Source organism: Papio anubis, chromosome 17 (genome assembly GCF_008728515.1).
Source record: "Papio anubis isolate 15944 chromosome 17, Panubis1.0, whole genome shotgun sequence".
NCBI lineage: Eukaryota > Metazoa > Chordata > Mammalia > Primates > Cercopithecidae > Papio > Papio anubis.
This window is the reverse complement of record NC_044992.1, coordinates 19,241,313-19,263,657: the sequence shown is the minus strand read 5'-3', so window position 1 is coordinate 19,263,657 and position 22,345 is coordinate 19,241,313. Positions and strand designations below refer to the sequence as shown.

Sequence of the window (22,345 nt, the reverse complement as noted above, 5' to 3'; positions counted from 1 at the left end):
ATTCACTCTTCCCTGAAATATCTGCAATGCTTAACAACCTACTGAAGTCTAAAAAAGAAATCAGTTCGTGGGTGGGGCTGTTGGTGGTATATCCCACACTGTGAAATGTTTTCCCCTTCTTTTTTATTAGAAGCTCAAATCAACCTCAGAGTTCCTTGCATATTCAATTGCCTGCTCAGATCTTTCCAAAAGATTTTTATCTCAGAATACAAGTAAAATTCCAATGGCCTTTGAGGCCCTAGGTAACCTGGCCTCTACCTCCCTCCTGACCTCAGCTCCTACAACTGTCTCACCTATTCAGTCCATTCCTGCTATATGTGGAATCCTGCCACCTCTCATTAGTTGGAAAATGGGACTCAATGCCAAACAAGTAAATCACAGATAGCCACAATTACCTCTGTACTGGTCAAAGTTATATCCGAATGATAGGTAGTGAGACTTGAAATGAAAATTATGAGCAAATTCTTTGTAAAAACATTCAAAGTAAATTATAAATACCAGTGGTAAGATTAAATCTAACATGGCTTTTCTGAAATTCACATCTGTCCCAAATTATGATTTAATAAAAAGTAAATGCCTTTAGGTGGGGGTGCGATGGCTCACGCCTGTAATCCCAGCACTTTGGGAGGCTGAGGCTGGTGGATCACCTGAGGTCAGGAGTTCAAGACCAGCCTAGTCAACATGGTGAAACCCCGTTTCTACTAAAAATACAAAAATTACAGCGCAAGACTCCATCTCAAAAAGAAAGAAAGAAAGAAAGAAAGAAAAGTAAATGCCTTTAAAGAATTGAGAGGTCATAACAAGTAATTTGAGACTGAAATCGTCTCAGATTTAAGTCAAATTGATATGAATAAAAATAAGATTATACCAACTTAAATATATCACAAAACTACTGAAGGAAAAGTATTATGAGATACAGGAGTACACTTCAGTTCACCTGGGAAATCTGGAATTAACGGTCAAAGTAACCCTCCTCACTGAATCTTAATTTCAAAATACGTCAAATATGAGCATTTCTGTTTATCTGCTTCATCATCGTCTTAAAACAGGGCCACATAAAGGCATTGCAATGATCATTTCAGCAGCATAAGACTACATTGTGAGTATTAGTCTGTACCTATTAACACTGCAACTGAACTTAAAATTTCATAGATGACACAATTTCTTTACTCAAAGTAAAGCATCTTTCAGGTTTAACTTCTTTTTTGCTGTACATTTCTAGGCTGATATAGCAAATACATTTATCATCTATATATTTTTATATTTAACTAGATACTGAGGGAAGAGAGAGACCCTCTCACATTGTTTTACATTGTTTCATACTCAGAAAAGGAAAGAGAAGCGAAACTAAAGACAGGTAGCCCAGCACCTAGGAACCAGACCCAAAACCAGGCCTGGGCCTGCTTGACCCAAACCTGGTAGTTAAAATTCAACCCCTGACCTAGCAACTGATGTTATCTATAGATTCCAGACATTGTATGGAAAGACACTGTGAAACCTCCTGTTCTGTTCTGTTTCACTCTGATCGCTGGTGGCGCTCGCAGCCCCTGTCACGTACCCCCTGGCTTGCAGCCCCTGTCATGTACCCGCTGGCTTGCTCAATCAATCACGACCCTCTCATGTGGACCCCCTTAGAGTTGTGAGTCCTTTAAAGGGACAGAAGTTGAGCACCTGACGAGCTCGAACTTTAAGAGGCTAGCCTGTCGATGCTCCCAGCTGATTAAAGCCACTCCCTTCACTATCTCCGTGTCTGAGGGGTTTTGTCTGCGGCTTGTCCTGCTACAGATACACCATTTAGCCATAACCAAATATTACTTTACATTTTCTATCAGGAAGATTGAAAAATATTTTATCTTTCTTAATACTTACTTTTCTTCGTGCTTTCTCTTTCTCACATTGATGCATTCTTTCTTGTAAATGATTATATTCATCCATCAACTCCTTGTTCTTCTCTTGTAGTGAAAGAATCTTCTTTTCACTCTCAGCTTGAAGATTTTTGGCAAAAGCATGAAATTGGTCTTGGATAGTACTGATTGTCTTTTCCTGACTGTTAGCTTTCTTGTGAGCATCATCAAGTTCCTGTGGAAGCAATGTATTTTCACTTTGTAGTTGAGATAATCTCTCCTCTACAGATTCCTGCTTGGCAATGTATTTCTTCAGTTTGCGTTGTTCAGTTTGGTACATTTGTTCAATTTCTTTCTTCTCACGGTGTGTTTGGCTGAGGTCTCTTTGCAAACGTTCCAAAATCAAACTCTTTCTTTCAACAGCATCTCTTGTGTTATGGAGCTGAATTTGTAGGCTGCTGATTTTACTTTCAGCATTAGAAAGTTTTTCAGAAAGAAGCTCAGTCTTAGCTTGTAGGTCAGACATATCAACCTTTTTTTTGTCCTGTAAATGAATCCACTCTTGTCTTGTTCTCTGGAAATCAAGTTTTGGGTCTCTTGATGTCTGACTTTGATCACAATCATGTAGAGCAGCAGCCAGTCTACAACGATACGATTCCATTTCTATTTCCAGTCTTTCTTGGTTCTGTTTCTCATTTTCCAGTTCAGAATTGAGTATTTTATTCTCAGCTGTCAGATCGTTCAGCTGTCCACTGTACTGCAGTATTGTTTCTGTTAATTTTTCCTCATTTAGTTTTATAATTTTTTGAAGGTTATCATTCTTTTCTTTCACAACCTCAATGTCTTCAAAATATTTCTTTTCCTTTTGCTGGTTCTGATTATTTACTGTATCTATTTCCAGTCTCAGCAAGGCAATTTCTTCCTGCAACATGCAATTTTCATGCAAGAGATCCTTTTCTTTTTTATGCCTATGAGAAATCTAAGTAAGAAAGGAAACATTTAGTAGCACTCAATAAAATGACATATCATGATTTCCTCTGAAATTAAAGAATAACCTGAACATGTATACAATGAAAAGATTGCCATAAGTGGATATCCAACTGGAAAAAAATATTGGATCGAAACTTCAAACCTCATAGAACATAAATTCCCAAAACTTGCATAAATTTATTTGAAGATAATGAATCCATGAAAGTAAAAAATAAATGACTGGAGCATTTTTAAGCATCTCAGAATTGGAAGACTTTCCCTGAATTACAACAAACTCAAAGGCATAAAATGAAAGATTAATAAATGTGATTACATTAAAAAATTGGCTTTACACTCTAACATCTAACCTATATACCACCCTATAGTAAAAGCTGTAGCTTTGCATATATCTGGACAAAGGAAATTTCCCAACTTTAAGTTCTGTTGTTTTTTTTTCCTGAGAATATTCTATAGCCATTTTATTTTTCTAACATTTTTATTGTCAGTTATATAAGAATTACATTTATTCATAAATGCTAAATCTAAGCATTATATTAGGTTTTTTTTTTTTTTCAAGACAGGGTCTCCACTCCATCACTCAGGTTAGAGGGCAGTGGCACAATCAAGACTTACCGTAGTCTTGGCCTCCCAGGCTCAGGTGATTCTCCCACTTCAGCCTCCTGGGTAGCTGAACTAGAGGCACACGCCCCCACACCCAGCTAAACTTATTTGTACTCTTTGTAGAGATGGGGTTTCGCCATGCTGCCCAGGCTGGTCTGGAACTCCTGGGCTCAAGTGATCCACCCACCACAGCCTTCCAAAGTGCTGGGATTACAGGCATGAGCCCCTGCGCCTGGCCTTGTACCAAGCACTTATACATACATCACTGAACTCATTTATGTCACAATTCTGAAAGGAAAGGTCAAAAAATATGCAAGCTGCAGGATTTTCCCTAGGTCCTCTTACTTTACTTCTAGTGCTCGGAAGAGCAAATCACAATTACTTCTGTGTTGTAAATATAGAAATATAGCAATAACTTCTGTTTCCTCTTTATAATGTTTGAAACAGAAATAAGCATGAAACAGGGGAACAAAATACTTACCAATAAATTATCACTAAGTTTATATTATGGCATATCATTGTTTTCAAAGTTCTTTGCACCGATATGAGAGGTTACTTGGAGCAAACTGTTACTCTCCTCAAAAGTAAGGGGAATGGCATCTGAAGTATAGCCTCTGAACTGGCTTTACATTTCATCTTTACTACCAATGGAAATAATAATGTGACCTCTCCATTAATATGTTAGGAAGATGAAATCATGTCTGAAAACTAGAACGTCTGTTGTTAGTAGCAAGGGTTTTGAGATTGTGGAAAGATCATTAATTCCTATGAAAAATAACAAAGGTTTCACCTTTGGATAAGGCTACTGTGAATGTCACTACTTGACTCTTGCAGAGTTGAATTAAGAACATGACTTTGGGCCAGGCATGGTGGCTCACGCCTGTAATCCCAGCACTTTGGAAGGCCGAGGTGGATGGATCACAAGGTCAGGAGATCGAGACCATCCTGTGAATGGCAAAACCCCGTCTCTACTAAAAATACAAAAAATTAGCCAGGCGTGGTGGCGGGTACCTGTAATCCCAGCTACTTGGGAGGCTGAGGTGGGAGGATGGCATGAACCCAGGAGGCGGAGCCTGCAGTGAGCAGAGATTGTGCCACTGCACTCCAGCCTGGGCAACTGAGTGAGACTCCGTCTCAAAAAAAAAAAAAAGAACATGATTTTATCCAATGGGCCAAAACTGCCAGAACCACTATCACCACCCTTAAATGTGTGTATATGTGTGTGTGTGTGTGTGTGTGTGTGTGTGTGTGTGTGTGTGGTTCAAAAATCCATTATACTTTCCAAGTTGCATAGAGTTGTTTTTTAAAAATACATTCACATACAAAAATATATTTGGAAATAACTAAAGAAAATACCTCAGAATTAATTTTCTCTTGAGCAATTTCTAGCTCCTTTTGTTTACTCGTCAGAATCTGATCTTGTAATATTCTGGCATTCTGTTCTTCAGAAAGTTGCTTCTGGACATCGTTTCGCTCCTGCACAACCTAGAGATAACATGGAGGTTTTGGTCTAATAGCACTGAAAAAGAAAGTCTAAAAGGTTAATTAAGAGCAGACTTTCTCTTATAAAACGGTTAAAAGGAAGTAGCTTGTTAAAGCACAAGAACTTTTATCCCTCAAGAATGGCTCAAATCTTAATTGCACACATGACAGCTAAATTTGTCAAAGAGAAAAACAGTTCTTAAATATGGGAAGATACAGCATTGTGAAATAAAATTTCTTTCAAAACATTTAACTAGTGTCATTATAGTTTCAAAGCTATTTAGCCTGTATATTAACATAAACAATGTGCAAATGAACATCTATGTTAGTGATTAAACTCAACTTATCCTCCATTCTGAAAACATAGACTAAGCATCTACTAGATACCAAGGTTTACAGTAAATAATTTTAACTATAAATGCCATGGTTCACTTTTAAGAGGAGATAACAGTTTTGGTTTGTTTTAAACCTAAATTATATACATGAAGCCAAAAAAATTATAAGTAATATTGATGAAACATAAAGTTAGAAATATGAAGTTTTCACCAAAGATTAATCTACCAGATCCAAGCTGTTTCTTACTGTCTTCAACTCCTTAACGAGTCTTCTCAGTGTCCATTTAAGTCGTTGCTTCGTTTCAACCTCTTTCCCACATTCCTCTTCTTTTAGTCTTAACTGTTCACTATATTTATTATATAACATGACAGCATTTCCTTTCTCCTCTTTTTCTTGTTTTAAGGCAAGTCTGCAGTTAAATATGGATTACATTAAAATGTGTTTTGTTAGAAAATAAAAAGGTTGATTTTGTTATCTGGCTCTTCCCATGTGGGTTTATTATCCTCATAGAAACTCCTATGCTCTTCTTTCCTTTCTAGTTCTCATGCTTTTAACTTCTCACTTCAGTCTCTTCCAAGGGACATATATATTTAAAAGGTAGTGAGGAAAGAAACAGTCCATTACCTGGTAAGTTTCGGTTACTAGTAACCCTGGTAAATATTATGGAAAAGCATATTTGAAATGTTTCAGTAAAGTAACAAGTTGAAGAAAATTACTTCTTTTTCACGTTATGCAAGTTGAAAATTAGTTAATTAGAACAGATCATTTAGAGTTAGCTAATTTAAAAGAAGTTACTATTTACAAACAAGTTTAGAAATTCACTAGAAATGCATTTTTGTCTTTATGAAATATTGTATGTGTAGCCATAAAAATCATTTACAGTGTAAGATAACACCTTCAGATGTCATTCACACAACATGTATCTGCAGATTACTGTAATCCAAGACTAGGCTAAGCTGTCTAGTAACTGTTACCCCCATCCTTTTTATGTTTCTCTTTTTGGTAACACTTTCAACTTATCTTCTTGATTCTTATGTATTTTATAAGCAATTTTAAAATCTCTTTTTGGAACAAGACAGGATCTAATATCTAATATAAAAGTAAAGGATAATGTGTGTTTCAGCATTGAATTTGGAATTAATTTTTTCTGCATATGAGAGATATGGAATAAACTAATCATCAATTACTTTCCATTTTACTTCTTATTTCATGCATGTTTAGAATAAAACTGGGAAGTCCTAGCCAGAGCAATCAGATAAGAGAAAGAAAGACAGGGCATCCAAATTGGAAAAGAGAAAGTCAAACTATCTCTGTTTGCCTATGACATAATCTTTTAGCTTAGAAAACCCTAAAGACTCCTAGATTTGATCAATGAAATCGGTAAAAGTCTCAGGTTACAAAATCAATGTACACAAATCAGTAGCACTAGTAAACATCAAGAATGACCAAGGTGAGAATCAAATCAAGAACCTAATCCCTTTTACAATAGCTGCAACAACAAAAAAAATCTAGGAATATACTTAACCAAGGAGGTGAAAGATCTCTACAAGGAGAACTAGAAAGCACTGCTGAAGGAAATAATAGATGACACAAACAAATGGAAATATGCCCTATGTTCATAGATTAGAAGAATCAATACAGTGAAAATGACCATATTAACCAAAGCAATCTACAGATTTGATGCAATTCCTATCAACGTACCACTGTCACTCTTCACAGAATTAGAGAAAATACTCCTAAAACTCACAGGGAATCAAAAAAGGGCCTGAATAGCCAAAGCAATCCCAAGTAAAAAAACGAAGCCAGAGGCATCTCATTACCAGATTTCAAACCATACAAGGCTAAAGTAACCAAAATAGCATGGTACTTGTATAAAAGTACATACATAGACCAATGGAACGGAGTAGTGAACCTAGAAATAAAGCCAAATATGTATAACCAACTGACCTTTCACAAAGTGTACAAAGACATAAACTGGGCAAAGAACACCCTATTCAATAAATGGTGTTGGGAAAATTGAATAGCCACATGTAGAAGAACGAAACTGGATCCCTATCTCTAACCATATATAAAAATTAACTCAAGATGGATTAAGCCTAACATGGTGGCTCACATCTGTAATCCTGGTGCTTTGGGAGGCCAAGGCAGGAGAAGGGCTTAATCCCAGGAGTTTGAGACCAGCCTGGGCAACATAGCGGGACCTTATCTCCACCAAAAATATATATATACACACATATAATATATATATAACATATTATATATTTATATTTTATATTTTATATCTATCTATCTATCTATCTATATATATATATATATTTTTTTTTTTTTTTTTTCTCTTTGAGACAGAGTCTCATTCTTTTGCCCAGGCTGGAGTACAGTTACATGATCTCGGCTCACTGCAACTTCCGCCTCCCGAGTTCAAGTGATACTCTTGCCTCAGCCTCCCGAGTAGCTGGGAATACAGACATGCGCCACCACACCCAGCTAATTTTGGTTATTTTAGTAGAGACGGGGTTTCATCATGTTGGTCAGGCTGGTCTCGAACTCCTGACCTCGTGATCTGCCCACCTCGGCCTCCCAAACTACTGGGATTATAGATGTGAGCCACCACGCCCGGCCCCCAAAAATATTTTTTTAATTAAAAAAGAGATGGATTAAAAACTTAAATCTATAACCTGAAACTACAAAAAAATCTGAAAGAAAGCCTAAGAAAAAACTCTTCCGGCACTGGCCTAGGCAAAGAATTTATGATGAAGACCCCAGAACTAAATGCAACAAAAACAAAAATAAATAAATGGGACCTAATTAAATGAAAGGGCTGGCCTGGCATGGTGGCTCAGAACTGGTCTCGAACTGGTCAGGCTGGTCTCGAACTCCTGACCTCGTGATCTGCCCACCTCGGCCTCCCAAACTACTGGGATTATAGATGTGAGCCACCACGCCCGGCCCCCAAAAATATTTTTTTAATTAAAAAAGAGATGGATTAAAAACTTAAATCTATAACCTGAAACTACAAAAAAATCTGAAAGAAAGCCTAGGAAAAAACTCTTCCGGGCACTGGCCTAGGCAAAGAATTTATGATGAAGACCCCAGAACTAAATGCAACAAAAACAAAAATAAATAAATGGGACCTAATTAAATGAAAGGGCTGGCCTGGCATGGTGGCTCAGACCTATAATCTCAGCACTTTGGGAGGCTGAGGTGGGCGAATCACCTGAGGTCGGGAGTTCGAGACCAGCCTGACCAACATGGAGAAACCTTGTCTCTACTAAAAATACAAAACTAGCCGGCGTGGCGGCACGAGCCTTTAATCCCAGCTACTTGGGAGGCTGAGGCAGGAGGATCACTTTAACCCAGGAGGCAGAGGTTGTGGTGAGCTGAGATCATGCCATTGCACTCCAGCATGGGCAACAAGAGTGAAACTGTCTCAAAAAAGAAAAGAAAAGAAAAGTCTTCTGCACAGCAAAAGAAATAATCAGAGTAAACAGACAATGCACAAAATAGGAGAAAATATTTGCAAACTATGCATCTGACAAAGGACAACAAATCAACAAGAAAAATGAAAATAATCCCATCAAAAAGTACACAAATGACATGGACAGATATTTCTCAAAAGAAGATGCACAAATGGCCAACAAACATATTTTAAAATGCTCAACATCACTAATATTCTGGGAAATGCAAACTAAAACAACAAGGAGCTATAACCTTACTCCAGAATGCTCATTATTAAAAAGTCAAAAAACATTAGATGTTGGTGCAGATGTGGTGAAAAGGGAATGCTTATACACTGCTGGTAGGGATGTAAATTAGTACAACCTCTATGAAAAACAGTAGAGAGGTTTCTCAAAGAACTAAAATAGAGCTACCATTCAATCCAACAATCCTCTACTGGGTATCTACCCAAAGGAAAAGAAATCATTATATCAAAAAGACACCTGCAAATGTATGTCGATTGCAGCACATTTCACAATTGCAAAGATATGGAAGTGTTCCATCAACTGACGAATGGAATAAATAATATGTGGTATGTATATGCTATATATATTCTGGGCTGGGCATGATGGCTCACTCCTTTAATACTAATGATTTGGGAGGCCAAGGCAGAAGGAATGCTTGAGGTCGGGAGTTGGAGATCATCCTGAGCAACAGAGTGAGACCCTGTCTCTACAAAACACTTAAAAAGTTAGCCAAGCATGGGAATGTGCACCTGGAGTGCCAGCTACTTAGGACGCTGAGGCAGAGGATGGAGTTCAAGGCTACAGGGAGGTATGGTCACACCAGTGAACTCCAGCCCCAAGCACAGAGTGAGACCCTGTGTCTACAAATAATAATAATGATAAAAGATGTTCCTTATATCATTAATTATAGATACAAGGTAATTTTAAAACCCAAATTACAATTTGTTAAATGAATAACAAGATTTCATATGGTGGACTTCTATATGGCTATTAAGATTGCAAAGAATATGCATTTATTTATTAGAAGAGTTCACAGTTAACCATTTGTTTTATCATTTCCAAGAATTTCATATTCCACAAAACCGAGGTTTCTCCCCCATTAATCCCAGGAGGTAAGTCAGCAATTACAAAAATTCTGATACATTATCTTTAGTATAAATATTTCTTTAGAACTAGAATATCATACCTCAAACTGTACAGCTGTTTCTCCAATTCAATTTTTTGAAGCTCTAACTGTAATTCTGTCTTTTTTGTTTCAGGTAGCTCCTTTTGTAGTACACTGACTGTATTTTCTGTTTGTTTAATTTTTACTGTAAGTTGTTCATAGTCATTATTCTTAAGTTTCAGTAAGTGCTCATAGAAACAAAATGTGTCTTGGATTCTTGATAGGCTAACAGAATCTGTGTCAGGGAGAAAACAAGGTGGAAATAAAATATATGAGTACTTTTTAGGGATAAAGGACTGTGCATTTTAACATTGTCTCCTTCATATATTGAACAAATATGCACTGAGTGTCTACAGTGTGGCATTCTACTAAGCTCTGCAGATAAAACAGACAAGACCTCTACTCTCATTTAGCCTTACGTGTAGTGAGGAACAAAGACAACAAAAGTGACAATTATAAACTCAGATAGATGGTGTAAGAAAACAGAGTTCTATGATCACATAGGAGAATTTGATCTATAGTGGGCCCAGGGAAGATTTCCCTGAGGAAATGAAGGGTGAGAAGGAAGCAGTTAAGCAAAGGGGTAGAGAAGTATTCTAGCCAGTGGACAGCAGGTGCTGAAGCTCTGCTGCAATCTGCTTCTGGCCACGATGGACAGCAAGTACTGATTTACCTTCTTGCCTGAGACAACCAAAAAGAAAACAGACAAAATACATCCTACAATCATTTACCAGGCAGTGAACTTCAGGTAATGAAGACAATGATCCCCGTAAGACAGAAAACAAATGAAATTCATACCAACACTCCAGCTCCTTGCCTTCACAGAGTTTCCAGGCTACTGCACAGAGAGAAAAAACTGACATAGAGTCCACCAGATTCCCTGAGATGAGATGATGAAGCTGAGAGTCTGGTAAAGCCAACGCAGACAGAGATCACAAAACAGAACACCGGAAAGGAGGCAGAGTACAGGGAGAGAACACTGAAGATCTACAAAAATACCTCCTAGGTATCTAGCAGAGTAACAAACAGCACATGTGTTTCAGAAAACCGCCCCAGACCAAGGGGGAAAAACATCTAAAACACACTGGAAAGAAACATGTCTGGTGCTCACAATGTGCCAAAAAGAGTGTCAATTCCCGTGAGTGATGCTGGGAAAACTCAGACTTCGCATGGCAATGAATAGTCATCACAAAGATCTTGCCTCAGGAGCAGGAAATTCGACCAAATCATAAAAGCAAGATCAGAAAGATTGAGTTATTCATATGGAACTCAACTATATATTAAAATTAAGCTCAGGCAGATAGGCAGAGGCATGGAAGATTTTTTTAAGCAAACTACACTTGTAGAGATTCAAATTACAATGTCAAGAATGAAAGCTACAATGGATGGAAGTGAACACAGATTAGACATCACCAAACAGAAGATTCATAAATTTGAGACATCAGTGAACCATAAGAAAACTTCAAGCAGGAATAAGTCCCCAAAGAGGGAAAAAGAGAGACAGAAAGATAAAAAAAAGAATGGTCAAAACTTTCTAAATGTAAAGGAAACTATAATCCTACAAATCCAGAAGTATCTGACTGGGAGAGAGGAAATGAAAGTATACCATTCTAATTTTCTTTTTTTTTTTTAATTTCAATAGGTTTTTGGGTAACAGGTGGTCCTTGGTTACATGAATAAGTTCTTTAGTGGTGGTTGCTGAGATTTTGGTGCACCCATCACCCAAGCAGCATACACTGTTTCTAATCCATAGTCTTTTATCCTTCACCTCCTCCCTCCACTTTTCCCCCCAAGTTCCCAACCTCCATTGTATTATTCTTATGCCCCTGCATCCTCACAGCATAGTTCCCACTTACAAGTGAGAACAGACAATGTTTGGGTTTTCATTCATAATTTTCTTATGCCATATATGATATGCCATAATATTTTTGAAGATGAACAGTGATAACTTAAAATCATATACTATACATTGTAGTGCAACCACTAAGATAGAAAAAAATAGTTATTGCTAATAAGCCACAAAAGGAAGATAAAAATAAATCACAAAAATTACTAGACTAATTGAGAAGAAAGCAGAAAAAGAAGAAAAGAGAACAAAGAACTGTGGGGACCAATGGAAATCAAACAGCATGATGACAGACAAACCTAACTGTATCAATAAGCACATTATACATGAAACTGGCCTAAAAATCTCAATTAAAATGCAGATTGTAAGGCTGGATAAAAATGCAAGAAGCTACTCTATGTTTCCTATAAAAAAAGTACTTTAAATGTAAAACACAAATTGTTCAAAAGGATGGAAAAAGATATATTAGGCTAAGAGTTGACAAAAGAAGCCTGAGAAGAAATGGCTACGTTTATGCCAAAGTAGATTTCACAGAAAAAAAAAAAACAAAAACCAGCTATAAACACTCATTTCCTAATGACTTAAAAAAGTTCAGGTAATCAAGAACATATAATCTTAAATGTTTGTGCACCTAATAACAGCTTCAAAGTATACGAGGTAAAGATCGATAGAAGAAATAGACAAATTCACACGTACAGTCTGAGATTTGAATATCACTTACTCAATAAGTGATAAAACTAGGGAGCAGCAAATCAGCAAGAATGGAGTAGACTGGAACAACACCATGCTTCTCAAGTACCCAGGGAGCACTTACCAAAACAGACCACATTCTAGGTTCTGCAATCAATCTTAATAAAAGAATTAAATCAGAAGGATTTAAGTTATACAAAGTATGTTCCCTGACCACAAGGCAATCAAATCAGAAATCAGTAACAAAATATCTCATCAAAATATTCAAATATTTTAAAACAAAGTAACACACATCTAAATAACCCTAGGTCAAAGACATGATGCAAAGAGAAATTATAGAGTATTTTGAACTGAATGAAAATGAAAATACTACATATCAGGATTTGTGGTACACAGTTAACAGTACTTAAAATTTTTTAGCACTAAACATCTATATTAGAAGACTCTCAAGTCAATGGTCTCGACTTCCTTAAGAAACTAAAAAAAGAGAAGAAACTAAAAAAGAAGAAGAAGAAGAAATTAAACCCAAAGCAAGCAGAGGAAATGATATAATAAACGTCTGCTATAGTCTGACATTTGCATCCTCCCAGAACTCGTATGCTGAAACTTAATCACAGAGGTGATGTTATCAGAAGGTGGGGCTTCGTGGAGGTAATTAGCTCATGGGAGCCAAGCCTTCACGAATGGGATTAGTGCCCTTATGCAAGACTCCAGAGGGCTCACTCACTTATTCTGCCATGTGAGGACAGGGATCTATGAACCAGGAATTGGTCCCTCACCAGACACCAAATCTGCCAGCACCTAGATCTTGGACTTTTGTGAAAAATCTATTTCTGTTGTTTATAAGTTACCCAGTCTATAGTATTTTGTTTTAGCAGGCCAAACAGACCACAACATCAAAGATGAAACCAATAAAACAGAAAAACAATAGGAAAAAATCAGTAAAACCACACACTTTGATGAGGTCAATAAAAGTGATAAAACTCTATTCAGGTTGATCACAAAAAAGAAGATGCAAATTACAACTTCAGAAACATAGTAATATGACATTTTTATAGATTCTACAGATACTAAAAGAACAGCAATATAATAAGGTGAGCTTTATGTGACTAAACATGACAACTTTGATAAAATGGACACTTTCCTTGAAAAACAAAAATTACCAAGGTTCAATCCAGAAGGAATAACCTGAACTGTCTTATAACTATAAAAGAAAATAGAGCATAAGGAAAGCCTTCCTAGAAAGAAAACTCGAAGCCCAGATAGCTATGCTGGTGAATTCTACCAAATATTTAAGAAGTAATATAACAACTTTACATGACCTTTCCCCCACCCTCAAAAAAAAAAAACAGAGGAGAAATACAACTCATTCTATCACTCTAGCATTACCCTGAACCAGAATCTGACAATGATATTACAAAAACAGAAAACTGCTTCATGAACATAGATGTAAAAATTTAACCAATTTCTCAAGAAACCAAGATATCCTCCTTTAGGTAAGCGAACAACCTCTGGTACAGCCATGCGATAATGAGCTGTCATGCCATGAGAAGACATGAAGGAACCACAAAGCCATATTACCAAGTGAAAGATGCCAGTCTAAAGGCTATACGCTGTCTGATACCAACTATATAACATTTTGGAAAAGGCAAAACTATAGATACCGTAAAAAAAGTCAGTGGTTGCCAGGAGTTGGGGAGGGAAGGCGGGAGAAGATGAACAGATGAAGCACAAAGGAGTTTTAAAGCTCTGAAACTACTTTGGATAATACCACAGTGATAAATACATATCCTCATACCTTTGTTCAAATTCACAGAATGTAAGACACTGAAACTGAACCCTAATATCAACTATGGACTTTGGGTGATTGTGATTATCAATTCAGGATCATCAATGAGATCAAGTGTACCACTCTGGTGAGGATATTGATAATTGTGGAGGCTGTGCACGTGTAGGGGCAGGGAGTACAGGGATAATCTCTGTGCCTTACTTTCAGTTTTGCTGTGAAGCTAAAACTAGTCTAAAAAATAGCCTTGGCTGGCGCGGTGGCTCAAGCCTGCAATCCCAGCACTTTGGGAGGCCGAGATGGGCAGATCACGAGGTCAGGAGATCTAGACCATCCTGGCTAACACAGTGAAATCCCGTCTCTACTAAAAAAATACAAAAAACTAGCCGGGCGAGGTAGCGGGCGCCTGTAGTCCCAGCTACTCAGGAGGCTAAGGCAGGAGAATGGAGTAAACCCAGGAGGCGGAGCTTGCAGTAAGCTGAGATCCGGCCACTGCACTCCAGCTTGGGTGACAGAGCGAGACCCTGTGTCCAAAAAAAAAAAAAAAATAGCGTTTTAAAACTTTCTAAATAAAATCTTGGCAAATCCAATCCAATGATATATTAGAAGGATAATACATCATAAACAAGTGGGGTTTATCCCCAAATACAGGGTTGGTTTGACATTAAAACATCAGTTATTCACCACATTAAAAAACTAAAAGAGAAGAACCATATGATCATCTCAGTAGATAGAGGCATTTGATAAAACACAACATTCATTCCTGATTTAAAAATAAAAACTCCTCTCAGTAACCAAAGAATACAAAGGAACGTCATCAGCACGATAAAGGGCATCTCTGATAAACCTACAACTAACATGTGTCATGATGAAAAACTGAATACTTTCTCTGTAAGATCAGGAACGATACCGGAATGTCTCCTTTCACTATGTTAGTCAGCATTGTACTGAAGCCAGTGCAGTTAGGAAAGAAAAGAAAAGGAAAGCTACCTGAGTTGAAAGGAAGAAGTAAAACGTCTTTATTCACAATCATGATCACATAATAGGGATGGGTAAAATCCAACCTGTGGGGCAGCTTGTTATTTTTGCAAATAAAGTTTTATTGGAATGCAGCTGTGTTTTTTTAACATACGTATTGTCTATGGCTGGTCTCATACTACAATAGCAGAGTTGATTGGCTGTGACAGAGACCATTTTGTCACAAGTTTAAAATATTTACTATGTTTAGTAAGATAACAGTTTGAAAATGAAAAGGTTTGACTACCTTTGGTGTATGTAAAAAAGCTGATTGAATCGAATCTCAATTTTAAAAGTTCATAAGCTACCCAGATTGGAAAAGACAGTTCACCAAAGAAGTTACACAGGTGGTAAATAAGCACATACAGGATGCTCAACATTATTAGTCTTTAGAGTAATGCATATTAAAACCATAATAATATGCATAATACATACCCATCAGAATGGCTAAAATTTCAAAATTAAAAAAACAGCAATAACAACAGCTTGTGATGATACAGAACAATAGGAAATGTCATATACTGCTGGTTGGAATGGAAAATCAATACAAATACTTTGGAAAACAATTTAGCAGTTTCTTAACAAAGAAATACAAAGGGACAGGAAGAGACTTTTTATGGATGATGAACATGTTAACTCTCTTGATTATGGTGATGGTTTCACATGTGCACACGATTGTGTATTTTACATACATGCAGTCTATCATATATCAGTTATACCTCACTGAAGCTATCAACTGCTGGAACAAACATCTAAGACACTAGGTGGGACACAGAGACAGACAGAGAAGGGTAAAAATGATGCAGGATAAAGCTAAAGGATTCAGATCTCTAACCTTATAGCAATGAGAAGTAGTAGCTGAGTTATAAGCAAAGGAGTAACATGATCAGATCCGAAGTCTTAAAAATATATCATTATGAATGCATAGTAGACCACGGTTTTAGGAGGTGGGGTATTCAAGAAAACAGTTCTAAGATTCCTAAGATTTCCACAGCATTCCAGGTGGAGAAAAAATGGTAACCTGACATTGGGGGAAGGAATAGGAGAGAAACAGAGTCAATAAAAAGACTGGGAGTGCCACTGACAATGAGAAAAGTACAGTGGAGTTAACATAGCTCTTTGGTGTAGAGTATAAGTTAGTTCTCTTTCTATTTTAACACTGAGCATATTTCTGAGATGAGCTTCACTATCACACATCAGTTCTCAGCAATGTATACACACATTACTGCAGGATACATCAAAAGGCTTTGCATTTATGCAATGGTCCTACCTTTACACTCCATTCCAAGTTGTTCAATCAGCAACAAAAAATTCTCATAAGTAGAATGAGATAACTCACAATCCTCTGAGGCCGTTTCAGATGGCCCCACTGAGTCAGCAAAGTCAGCCTCAGGATGTACTTGGTTTTTGACCTATAAGATAAATAACACTGTTTCAAAATGTCCTCAAAAGATTTATAGTGTATGCTAAATGTACAGAAGTGGTATTTCTCCATTTTTTTTTAATGAGCAAAAACACAGGCACTTCTTTAAAGCAACAGATTGTTCTTAAAAGGTACTGTTATCAACAGCTACTGTTTCTTAATCACTTTTTCTAAGCAAACAGCTTTAGAACAAAACATCCTTTTTTATTTTACCTTTTAGAATGTGTTTTTTTTCAACATAATATTTTAGATCATTTACTTTTTTACAATACCTTGTTCTTTTCATTAGATGTTTTATCTGCAGGCCTGAAAAAAGAAAAAATTCCTTTTAGAAAAATAGCAAAGATGTAAAATACAAAGAATAATACTATTGTTTTATCATATAAAATATCTGCATTTGTATTACTTCTATTCATCAAGTGTACAGGTAAATTTTTTTACAGGTAATGTAAAATACAGCAATCTTCTACAACAGACATTAAACTATAAACAGAAACAGTAACATTAAGGGATAAAGAAATTTACTACTAATAATATCATTACAAAGAATTAAATTTAGGTCAAGATTTCTGATAGTAAAACCAAAAGAAAAAAAGGTGTTACCTGCATTATGAGATAAAAATAAATATACCAGGGTCTTCTCATTGTTGTCCTTTTCAATAAAAACAAGCTTTTATGGGCACTAAAACCTATTTGGAAAATATTACTCACATTCTTATATAAGGGAAACCCCTTTTTAATGATGATATTAGTTAGCTTTTTCTTGACTTACTATGCAGGTACTATGCATCATTCTGAGTACTGTCCATGTGTCAAACTCACCTCATAACAATTCTGTGAGGTCAGTAACACATTAAGTATTTTATAAAGAAAGAAAATAGGCACAGAAGGGCCATGTGACTTTCCTCAGCCCATACAGCTGGCCAGTAGCAGACCCAGCACTCAAACCCAACAATTCTGCCCCAAAAACATGTGTTTCATGATATGCTGTGAAGGTAATATTTATTTGCAAGTGTTTTAAAGAGAGACGATAGCAGATGAAATCACATTGTCATTCCATTTCTGACTACAACTATAAATAATAATTTCAGAATCTTGCAATTTTTTTTCTAATAAAACAACTTCATACAGAGGCAAGTTCAGAAACCTACTTTCAAAAAACTAAAAAGTATTTTTAATGAAATCCAACAACAGGTGTTCATTCATGTATTCACCCATTCATTCATCCATTCAACAAATAAATACTCATTGAGCACACAATACATGCTGATGGCAATGTTGGTCCAGGGGAACACGGTTTTGATACTTTAGAACTTTATAATCCATTGTGGGTCAACTTGATTAAATATTTTTTTAAAAAACTTTATAGGCCAGGCACAATGGCTCACGCCTGTAATCCCAGCACTTTGGGAGGTCAAGGCGGGTGGATAATGAGGTCAGGAGTTCAAGATCAGCCTGGCCAAGATGGTGAAACCTCGTCTCTACTAAAAATACAAAAATTAGCCAGGCGCGGTGGCAGGCATCTGTAATCCTAGCTACTCAGGAGACTGAGGCAGGAGAACTGCTTGAACCTGGAAGGCAGAGGTTGCAGTGAGCCGAGATCGCACCACTGCACTCTAGCCTGGGTGACAGAGCAAGACTCTGTCACCAAAAAAAAAAAAAAAAAAATCACTTTATAATCCAGAAGTAATAATCTGTGATAGATTGTCAACAGCAAGCTTTTCTAAAGTACTTGAACAAAATCTTCCCCTTCTCCTCAGAATCTAAACAACTATAAAGTTGATACACCTGACATTTTAGAGTACCTTAGCAGATCATACCTATTCATCAAGGGATGTTTAAATTCTATTCAGTATGGCCTAAGTGTTTGCATGTTTATTATCTCACAATTTAAAATAATCTGCATATGATAGTTTAAATTTTCAGTCACCATTTATATGTTCAGTTACACTAATATTTACATTTCTGAACCAATGGTGAAGGAACAAACTCTTACCATAAAACTCTACATGAATAAATACTCTAAGGACAATTAGTTTGCTAAAAATCTATAAAAGATAATGAATCAAGTTTTCAAACACTTAGACATACAAACAAAATTAAATCTCATAAACATGTTCTTCTTGTCCATATCGTTCCCAGCAGCATACAAATACACTCCAAAAGCTTCTATTTTAAAATAAAAAAGAAATAAAATTCCCTTGAATCCCACATTCTTCTTCAGTTATCACTCATTTCTCTATTGCCTTTCCCAATAATGGTTCCCTCAAAGGGTGTCTATGCTTATCCACTATAGTCAGGGTTCCATGGCAATTATTTATTCAAACTGCTCCTTGTCAAAGTCACCAGCCCTCATCATAATCGGTCTTTCAGCATTGATATAGTTGAGTATTCTCTAGCTTTGGCAGACTACACTATTCTATTTCCAGGAAAAATAATGACTGCGAATGTTCCTTCTCAGAGAAATAAAAAACTTATACATTTTAACTTATTTCATCCTCATCTATTTCACTTAAACTGCTGTCATCATCTCCTTGTAGCAGACCACGAGTTACTAAATTAGCCTTCTCAAACACTGGTGTAATCACAGACTATTTTGAGGTCCATTTTTTATTTTCATTTTTCTTTACTTCCTTGATATGTAACACAGTACCAGAAGTTAAAAAAATATATAAAAAGCCAATGTTTTATAATAATTCTACTGATAACGAATAAAAAAACAATTTTGTAAAATTCCAACTCTTCCCCATCTCAATTCATTAATTTAAAAAACACAGTTGGGGGGGCGCACCCAAGATGGCCAAATAGGAACAGCTCCAGGCTCCAGCTCCCAGCGTGAGTGACACAGAAGACGGGTGATTTCTGCATTTTCAACTGAGGTACTGGGTTCATCTCACTGGGGAGTGCCGGACATTCGGTGCTGGTCAGCTGGTGCAGCCCAAGCAGTGAGAGCTGAAGCAGGGTGAGGCATTGCCTCACCTGAGAAGCACAAAGTGGAAGGGAATCCCTTTTCCTAGCCAAAAGAAACTGAGACACACAACACCTGGAAAATCGGGTAACTCACACCCTAATACTATGCTTTACCAAGGGTCTTAGCAAACGGCACACCAGGAGATTATATCCCACACCTGGCCCGGAGGGTCCCATGCCCACAGAGCCTCCCTCATTGCTAGCACAGCAGTCTGAGATCTAACTGTAAGGTGGCAGTGAGGCTGGGGGAGGGGTGCCCGCCACTGCTGAGGCTTAAGTGGGTAAACAAAGCCACCAGGAAGCTCGAATTCGGTGGAGCCCACCACAGCTCAAAGAGGCTGGCCTGCCTCTGTAGACTCCTCCTCTGGGGACAGGGCATAGCTAAACAAAAAGCAGCAGAAACCTCAGCAGAGGTAAATGCCCCTGTCTGATAGCTTTGAAGAGAGCAGTGGATCTCCCAGCACGGAGGTTGAGATCTGAGAATGCACAGACTGCCTGCTCAAGTGGGTCCCTGACCCCTGAGTAGCCTAACTGGGAGACATCCCCCACTAGGTGCAGACCGACACCTCACACCTCACATGGCGTGGTACACCCCTGAGACGAAGCTTCCAGAACAAGAATCAGACAGCAACACTCGCTGTGCAGCAATATTCTATCTTCTGCAGCCTCCGCAACTGATACCCTGGAAAACAGGGTCTGGAGTGGACTTCAAGCAAACTCCAACAGACCTACAGCTGAGGGTCCTGACTGTTAGAAGGAAAACTAACAAACAGAAAGGAAACCCACACCAAAACCCTATCTGTACGTCACCATCATCAAAGACCAAAGGCAGATAAAACCACAAAGATGGGGAAAAACTAGTGCAGAAGAGCTGGAAATTCAAAAAATCAGAGCACGTGTCCCCCTCCAAAGGAACGCAGCTCATCACCAGCAACGGAACAAAGCTGGATGGAAAATGACTTTGACGAGTTGAGAGAAGAAGGCTTCAGTTGATCAAACTTCTCAGAGCTAAAGGAGGAACTACGTAACCAGCACAAAGAAACTAAAAACCTTGAAAAAAGAATGGATGAATGGATATCTAGAATAATCAATGCAGAGAAGACCTTAAAAGAATTAATAGAGATGAAAACCATAACACGAGAACTATGTGACAAATGCACAAGCTTCAGTAACTGATTCGATCAACTGGAAGAAAGAGTATCAGCGATTGAAGATCAAATGAATGAAATGAAGCAAGAAGAGAAGTGTGGAGAAAGAAACAGTAAAAAGAAATGAACAAAGCCTCCAAGAAGTATGGGATTATGTGAAAAGACCAAATCTACGTCTGATTGGTGTGCCTGAAAGTGACGGGGAAAACAGAACCAAGTTGGAAAATACTCTGCAGGATATCATCCAGGAGAACTTCCCCAAACTAGTAAGGCAGGCCAACATCCAAATTCAGGAAATACAGAGAATGCCACAAAGATACTCCTCGAGAAGAGCAACTCCAAGACACATAATTGTCAGATTCACCAAAGTTGAAATGAAGGAAAAGATGTTAAGGGCAGCCAGAAAGAAAGGTCGGGCTACACACAAAGGGAAGCCCATCAGACTAACAGCAGATCTCTCGGCAGAAACTCTCCAAGCCAGAAGAGTGTGGGGGCCAATATTCAACATTCTTAAAGAAAAGAATTTTAAACCCAGAATTTCATATCCAGCCAAACTAAGTTTCATAAGTGAAGGAGAAATAAAATCCTTTACAGACAAGCAAATGCTTAGAGATTTTGTCACCACCAGACCTGCCCTACAAGAGATCCTGAAGGAAGCACTAAACATGGAAAGGAACAACAGGTACCAGCCATTGCAAAAACATGTCAAAATGTAAAGTCCATCGATGCTACGAAGAAACTGCATCAACTAGCGAGCAAAATAACCAGTTAATATCATAATGACAGGATCAAGTTCACACATAACAATATTAACCTTAAATGTAAATGGACTACATGGTCCAATTAAAAGACACACACTGGCAAATTGGATAAAGAGTCAAGACCCATCAGTCTGCTGTATTCAGGAGACCCATCTCACATGCAGAGACACACATAGGCTCAAAATAAAGGGATGGAGGAAGATCTACCAAGCAAATGGAAAACAAAAAAAATCAGGGATTGCAATCCTAGTCTCTGATAAAACAGACTTTAAACCATCAAAGATCAAAAGAGACAAAGAAGGCCATTACATAATGGTAAAGGGATCAATTCATCAGGAAGAGCTAATATCCTAAATATATATGCACCCAATAGAGGAGCACCCAGATTCATAAAGCAAGTACTTAAGAGACTTACAAAGAGACTTAGACTCCCATACAATAATAATGGGAGACTTTAACACCCCACTGTCAACATTAGACAGATCAATGAGACAGAAAGTTAACAAGGATATCCAGGAATTGAACTCAACTCTGCACCAAGCGGACCTAATAGATATCTACAGAACTCTCCACGCCAAATCAACAGAATATACATTCTTCTCAGCACCACATCGCACTTATTCCAAAATTGACCACATAATTGGAAGTAAAGCACTCCTCACCAAATGTACAAGAACAGAAATTATAACAAACTGTCTCTCAGACCACAGTGCAATTAAACTAGAACTCAGGACTAAGAAACTCAATCAAAACCGCTCAACTACATAGAAACTGAACAACCTGCTCCTGAATGACTACTGGGTACACGATGAATGAAGGCAGAAAT

The 22,345-nt window shown here is 37.5% G+C and overlaps 1 protein-coding gene across 3 annotated transcripts in view; it reads right to left on the bottom strand.

The window, feature by feature from the left end:
* The window catches only part of LOC101008824 (coiled-coil domain-containing protein 144A-like), a 103,693-nt gene that overhangs the window by 33,942 nt on the left and 47,406 nt on the right, over positions 1–22,345 (bottom strand). For 2 of the 3 annotated variants that reach the window (XM_031656995.1, XM_031656996.1), the window contains exons 9-14: positions 16,913–16,946; positions 16,488–16,629; positions 9,900–10,113; positions 5,478–5,661; positions 4,791–4,919; positions 1,870–2,823 (exon numbers count right to left, since the gene is read on the bottom strand). In XM_031656995.1, coding sequence (XP_031512855.1) covers positions 1,870–2,823; positions 4,791–4,919; positions 5,478–5,661; positions 9,900–10,113; positions 16,488–16,629; positions 16,913–16,946 — 1,657 coding nt within the window. The remainder of the gene's footprint in view (positions 1–1,869; positions 2,824–4,790; positions 4,920–5,477; positions 5,662–9,899; positions 10,114–16,487; positions 16,630–16,912; positions 16,947–22,345) is intronic. The other variant, XM_031656997.1, reaches the window with a different exon arrangement.